The sequence below is a fragment of the Branchiostoma lanceolatum genome, chromosome 2 (genome assembly GCF_035083965.1).
Source record: "Branchiostoma lanceolatum isolate klBraLanc5 chromosome 2, klBraLanc5.hap2, whole genome shotgun sequence".
Lineage (NCBI taxonomy): Eukaryota > Metazoa > Chordata > Leptocardii > Amphioxiformes > Branchiostomatidae > Branchiostoma > Branchiostoma lanceolatum.
The window spans coordinates 25,079,531-25,087,122 of NC_089723.1; the positions used below are offsets into that span (position 1 = coordinate 25,079,531).

Consider the following 7,592-nt stretch of genomic DNA (forward strand, 5'->3'; position numbering starts at 1 on the left):
GACGGTGCAAGTAGGGACAAGTTTGGTAATGTAACAACGAAGGTCGTCGACATGGGAATGTGCGTTTGCATTCAAACGGGAAGGTAATCCATATAGCTGTCACCGTGCAACCTTCTCTCGCAATTTTTCCCGGAACGGTAAAAGTGAACTGATCGGGGAGCGATCCCAGGAGATCCGCCGCGTGCGTCAGAGTCTGACGGGGAGAATAGTTTGTTTCAACCAATTACCTATACGTCACTTTTTACAACAGGACAGTGAACGCTAACTTGTCTGCCCCGTCCGTATCTTAAGCACTGCCCCTTCTTAGAACTGTGCCAACGACATAAGAGCTTGGCAGTGTCTACTCGTTTCATATTGTTGTGACGTTGGTGCCCTTTCCGGGGCCATGTTCTGCGGCCATAAAGACTCTCGGTGGTATATGGGGTTACGACAGAGACGTGTTAAAAATGCCCATCGCAGTAATGGACCATGGCGCAAAACAATAACATTACCCAGCCATCATATCCTATGTATCATCACTAATATAGAGATCAACTATTTTCAACACTGTGGAATAAACTAAAAACACTGGGGTGAAGTTGTCAAGATAAAATTGTCCACAAAAAGTTGAAGCGAGTCACTGATTCACAAGGGCTGGTGACAAGTCCAAGGATGAGTTTGATGCCTCATTTCAATATCATCATCCTGTTTTGAAAGTTATCAGAATTATAACAGTATTTTACACTTATTGTAGTCGTATAAAGACGTCAGGAGATTGTGAAACATAAGAGCGATGGCTAGGCCATGTAAATGTAGGCTTAACCCCCTACCTTTACCAATCCATCACTGCTTCTTAACTTTTGTAACTGTATTACGTCAATGAGCAATTTGGCAGTCTGGTCGTCGTCAGTTGATTCATCATGAAATGTCACTTCCACTTTTAGCGTGATCATTTTGCTCGTAGGTATCGTTATGAAATGCCATGGAAGTTATTGTATTTATTGTTATGAAACGATATGAAATTTATTGAATATTGTAAATATGAAAGTGAAAAAGAAGATTACTGTAATATAGCTAAGTTGATATGCTGAAAATAACGTCGACCGAAAGCCATATCTAGCACATATTCCAGCATGTAGCACCTTCTCGGACCCGGATGTGAAAGAACTAAATAAGAACTATGCACCCTTACTAGACAGGCTAATAACAATACAAATGTTTTTCCGTTTATTTTCAGTCTTTCGCAAGTGCGAAACGCTGCTGTCCAGGCTAGTTGAGAGTCCACAGTGCCAGGGATCAGGGTAATCGTCAAGCAATGCCCTCAGCGTCATACAGAGGCTCCAGGTGACAATGGATTCCTGGTATTTGCCCCCCCCCGCCCTCCGTCTCTGTACATGTATGTGTGCGTGGTGAAAATTGGGATCAAGCTGTTAAAGTGTATCAATCATATGGTACACAAATTCTAGTGGATTCTTTCTGAAGATAATGCAAGCAGTGATGCGAAGGACCTTACAACGCGGTATGGCTACGCGTAATTTACCACTTTCAGTCATTTAGATAATATCTCCCATACAACCTTGAAAAGAATGAAGCATATAACCGTAAATAGAGATGCTGAGTTGATACAGTGACCTGCGGGTCAATGAGTGACGTGACATCCAGGCCATCAGGACGTAATTGGCCATTTCGCAGCCCCATAAAGTCAGAAATGAGGGCTGCTCCCAAAGGAACAGACAAATTTGCGTCTGCGAGACTTCGAAAACATTACACCGTGAGGTCTGGATTGGGGGTAGGTTATATCGTGGTTCGTACGCATCTCAGTCACGGCAATGTGCGTAACAGTCTGAACCACTGCACTGAACAATCGGGTCCTGGTGAAGGCTGACTCGGAGTATCCAGTTCTGGCTAGTTACAGTAGGGTGAGGTGATCCTGATATGAACTAATAATTCATATTACAGCATATCGCACAGATGTGCAAGGAAACAAAAAATTAAGCTCTTAAGATTGCTATCTCCTGACTTCTTTTGAGGAAAGTCCTTTGTGTAAGGAATCTGGTTGTTTCACACAGTTGGGACACAACCGCAAAGGAAAAAGGTAAAGGAGAAGATTCGTTAGGTTTAAAAATATAACATAACATCATATATTGTTCCCAAGAGAATAGCCACACCTGTTAGGGATATAACCAGATGTTATGTTACAAAAGGACATTTCGCTTCAGGAGACTACATGAGCGTCAATATCACTCTGAACATCATCAAGCTAATGATATGTCTTCTTTTGCAGGCCCAAAGGCTGACAGCGTCTCGGGAAAACCTTGCACAACCCTGATTGCAGCTGCCGTGGGGAATTCTGCAGAGGTGGTGGAGCATGAGAAGAGCACAGTCTCAGCGGCCGGTGTCTGCTGTTCTCCTCCTGTAATCACCTATGTGAGATAGCATCGACCAATGGCAGGAGATAGCGGTGGTTGATTAAGCAAGATGGGTTCCTGCAGTCCCAATTGAATAGCTTGTACAAGGTTTTCCCTTTGAAACATGGACGTCAGATACCAAAGAGTCCTCCCAATGGAGCCGGTAATTGCTGTTGAAAAAAGAGAAGCACGACGTGTTTAAACGTTGCTCAAGTCCCATCAGTACTTAAAGATTAGCTCATTGGCTGCCATAGTAATAACAACATTAAGAAAGTAACAGGGCTTGTGGGATTTATCAAATGAATTAATTTATGTTTTTATAGGTTTCAGCAGAAGTATTACCATCCATAAGAGAAGATATAGTGCGGATTTTACAACTCTCATTTGGCGCTTTTCATTGACTCTTGTCTATCCCTAAAACGTTCGACAAATTTGCAGCGAATGCATTCAGTTGTGAGAGCCAAGCCGGAAAACAGTGGAGAAATTATAAACGTGCGACTATAACCAGTGTCTACGGCTAAACGTGAAGTCCTAGTACTTGACTAGCAATACAGCTGTTATCCAACTCCTGTTCTAACCAGTATCAGAGACGCTCATGGGAGGAGTTGAGCTCTAGCGATGCTTGGCTCCTGCCACGCAATGATATTCTATCAGGCTGAACCGGCAACAAATTCTTCATTGGATACAAGTTTGCTGGTCCAGGGTCTTGTTCTATGATGGCGCTGGGCGTCATCTTGTGCTTATGTAAGTCGTGTGACTTCCCTCTCCATTATTAGCGTTCACGAGCGTACTGTCAGAGGGTTGCAAACGTGCAGGGCCACCCCGCGTTTCAGTCACATGTAGTCAACATTTCTATCGATACAAACCACATACTCAAGACATTTTAACCTTGTATACAGGAAATACAAAGGATATATAGTAAACAGAGATATTGCAACAGTAGAAGAGGCTGCATATAGCATTTCTCAGAAACTCAGGAAAAATGCATGACTAGACAGACTTTGTCAATGTACGTATCGCACAGTCCGTTGTCATATGATAAACAGTGCTAGCGAAGAAACGATGCCAAAAGTGAGGCTGTACCAATGCCACAGTCTCATCTATAGCAGCGCTTTGTGTAACCAACCAAACGTCTGTGTGTTCTCTGTCGTTAACTTTAGTTGACATAAAGCAGAGAATCTTACATGTAGGTGGTACCGTTTTAACATACAGTCCGACGAGATTGGGAACAAAGCTCCAAATGATGGTACGTGACATCGTGACTGTTTTGATTGTCGCGGCAAAAAGATTGATCAAGAAACAGAAAGCGTAAGATGACATGTAGCTTTATGATATCGGGTTGTGCGTTGAGCGCTTCGGCGACTAAGGAACGATGTATGATTCCTCCATGTACAAACGATAGACACAAAGTTGACGATACGGTAATGTTTTCATACTCCGTTAGCAAGGATAAGATTAAGTTAACGATGTTTTGGACGTCATGTCAGGGTCACAGCCCACGACTAGCCCTTCGCCTGGGGTCAGTAGTTTATATGAGATCTTATTGGAGATGACAAACGTAAAGTATTAAGACTCCGGTAGTTTTCCCTGCCGGCAAATAACATATGTACTCCCATTGAATGACGCTCTCAGAAGGGGGTACGGAAGAAAAGGAAGATTTATTGACTGATGACGGGGAAACCAAATGTGACTCACGTATGTTTATGCCCTTCTCATCTCATCGTTAGAAATGTACATAAGGGGAGGCCAACACGACACAAGAGTTCCATAAGGACAACTACCTACCTCTTTCAAATTGTAGAAAACAAGCTCTCATGATGACAGAAATTAACTTCTCACTACGATCATATCTTATCCACATGTGTAGACAACACGTCAAGTACAGTTCAAAACTTCAAACGCCACACAGTTTTACTTATTTCGAAATTTATCAGTTAAACTGTGAAGATGAAATGTGAAACAAATAACCCGATGATTTACCCTAAGGAGCGTTTGCTCTCTCCATAAACCGATATCACCGGCCATTTAAGAGACGGCCTTCCCAGATCTGTTGGACTGATGTGGAGTGTTTGCCTTTCCTTAAAGGGATTGCTTAATTCAGCTATAAGTCGTTATTGTGCTAAACGATTTGTCGCTCCATAGCGTTGTCACACGTAATTGCCCACCGATCGTATCTGATCTAAGCTGTAAAAGAGATTTCTCGTCGGAAATGGTCAGGATGATACAGCAGACAAGAGGACATAGGATATTAACAACTGGCATACAAAGGAGCCTGGAGCAATAAACACTATAATCAGGAATATCTGTATAAGAATCAAGTCAGACTTCATGTACGACCTCATTAAGAGTATGTCTGTCTGTGCCGTGACGTGATTTGCGTACAGTGTGGATAATCGTGAAACCACTTTGTTCTGTTAAAAGGCCGTTGGACCAAATAACTATGGATATTCTGTGATGTAAAAATTGCGCTAAGTTGGAAGTTTTACGCGACACAAGTTTTGCTTCATCACTTGCACTGCTTCTCCCATCATCCACATCTGTCTGGAAATGTGCGGTCGTTCTTACACAGCTTGGTCAAGCTAGCTGAACTCAGTTGTAAGCTACCTATGATATCCACAGACATGCCCTCTGCAGTATCGACGAGCTTGCCAAATTTCTCTACGGTCGATCGTACTTTCATGTGAACCATGCACCCCAGTATCAAAAGCTTCCAATTAGAGTTGCTTATAAAACGTATATAACTGTCATAGTTGAGGAATAAAACTGCTAATTCTCTATATTCCACAGAGCCGTACTGCAGCAACAGACTAGTTTCGAACGCTCCAACTAAGTGGTAAAGTTAGTGTGGTATAATGGTAGCTATAGTTGAAAGATTTTGCATCCACAGTATGTTTTTGACTTTGTGTCATATGGTTCCCTGTTCCTGATCAGTACATCATGGCACCTCTTCCGCCATAATGTACCCTACCCATGTCACTTACCGGAATGTAACACGTTTACCATCGGTTGAATCTATCGTTTCCCTAGACAATTTGTTATGTCGATGAACGGATGAGTTTATCCCATACCCGTCATTCTCTACAGAGGAAGTCATTTTGAATTTGCGTCTGTTTTTGATGCAGATATAAGGCCGTGCCATGCAGCCATTTCTCCATTCCTCGTACCCTGTTAGATGCAGCATGTCGTAAAGTGATTGGATGTGACACAGTGCCCGAGAAGCATATTGAATCAAAGAAATAGCGTAGGAGTTAGATGCTGATTTGTGCCTAACATTAAAGATATTCCCTAGATATTACACTTTATTTCGCTAAACAAAAATTAATAGATGATATTCCTGAGAATTTTAGTTAGCCAGCATTTCGTCCTTTCCAGTAATCATTTAATCAAGACGGTGTTGATAGTTGAAGTGTATTCAGCGATATGTACATGTATGCATACTTGAGGCTCAACGTGTTCCAATTTGTATATCTGAGGGAGACAATGCTGCTTGTTGATGGGTATTTGAGATCTACAGGTGAAGATATGACATCAGAAACACCTTGTGATTGCTTTGGAAGCCATTGTAATATACAATGGTATAGACCGTAACAGATGGTGTGATGAAAAGATAGCCGTGGGCATTGAAATCATCTGATAATTCCAGCTAGGGGCGAAACTAGCTATAACTATAATACCTTCCATTGATTTATTGCCTCCAGAAAAGATTTTGCAATTATCTCGGATGATAAAAATTACATTTAAAGTTACGATGGGAGTCCCAATGCGGACATGTATCAAAATTGCGTCTTGCTTAATGTACTGGCATACTGTTGTCAGAAGGTTACAACAAGAGACATTTGTTGAAGAAGACTGAGCATTACTTTTGGAAAATAAAAGAGAAACATTCATACCATCTTGTGTGTCTCGATCTGTTCGCGTCTTTCACATGTAACAACTTAATGAAGTATGTTCTCAGAGGATGATGAGAAGCCTTAAATCTCTGAGTCATGTAGAATATCTTCACGGCTTACAGTGTAAGCCAACACAGCATGGATTGGAATTCCCGTCTGATTGGAAAGCGTGGGGAATCTTGGATGTTTGCTAGTGCCCGGTCATACCTGAGTACATTGACTTTTGCCCTACTAAAGCAGAAGTGGGAACTTAAGTTGGCTTGACCACCACCTGTATCAGTATCTACATAACCGGTATAGCCACCTATCATTCAGTGTAACACACTACCGCCGCAGGCACGCGGCGCGACAGCAGCTGGTTGTATTACACCAAACGATGATGGATGTCCATCCTGAAAGGACAAAAGCTAACTTTCCTGTTGCGTTGTGCAGACTTTCTTGTCTTCATGTCTTCATCAGGTGTGAGCGATTCCTCGCAGGATGATACTTTTCTATACATGTCTTACATGAAGAGCAAACAAGCGTCACTGGGTCAGGTACTAGGTCATGCAGAATACCAATACATAATTGAAGCGCACGATGAGGCAACGATATGGCGGTAATAACATAAAACAAAAAGTCATACAAACAGGGTGCGTCAACTCTGTGGCCATCTCTAATGGTATCCGACCTCTGTCAATAAGCCTGAGACGATCGGTGTACACAAGCAATGAAGACGCTTCAATCTCTGACATGGTTTGGCTACTTTATCTAACCAGACGCCATTTTCCCTCGTAGTCTCGAATGTGATAACGGTTGGTTTACCTTTCGGGGATATTAGTCAGGATGTAAAAGAGCGATGGCAAAGTGGGTCGAAACTGCGTCAAATCGCACTTTACGTATGTTTATTTACATATGCATGAAGCCTTCCAACGTAATCTGAGTGGACCTGATGAAAACAGAAAATAAGTTGGGAAGATATATTGGGTGAGATTGGCGCGGGTGTAGGCGGGTACGGTCATGTGTGCCCGGTGTGTGGGTGGTGATGTATAGGGTTGGACCTGTGTGCCGACGATCGATGCTGTATGACTTGTAGTGGCTTCCAACTTTTGATTAGTTGTCGACATCTCCGATCAATATGTTTGGTGCAAATATAGAGTGCATAAGAAAGAACGAAACGAGATCAAGGATGTTTCAAAGGCATCGTCCCTTCCTGGAGACAATATATACTTGACATGACATCGATTTTCGGTGCACGTCAGGTAGTTGCTCTAAGAACACCTTGTGAATGAAGACCAAAAGTGACGGATCTCCCAAAGTGAGAAACAGCGTTACG

General features: G+C 42.4%; 1 protein-coding gene across 1 annotated transcript in view; it reads left to right on the plus strand.

Annotated features, from left to right (window-relative positions):
* LOC136428160 (uncharacterized) overlaps nucleotides 1-6,274 on the plus strand; it is a 28,283-nt gene extending 22,009 nt beyond the window's left edge. Inside the window, exons 5-6 of the mRNA XM_066417490.1 lie at nucleotides 1,217-1,323; nucleotides 2,264-6,274. Coding sequence (XP_066273587.1) covers nucleotides 1,217-1,284 — 68 coding nt within the window. The 3' untranslated portion in view covers nucleotides 1,285-1,323; nucleotides 2,264-6,274. The remainder of the gene's footprint in view (nucleotides 1-1,216; nucleotides 1,324-2,263) is intronic.
* The last annotated feature ends 1,318 nt before the right edge of the window (nucleotides 6,275-7,592 follow it).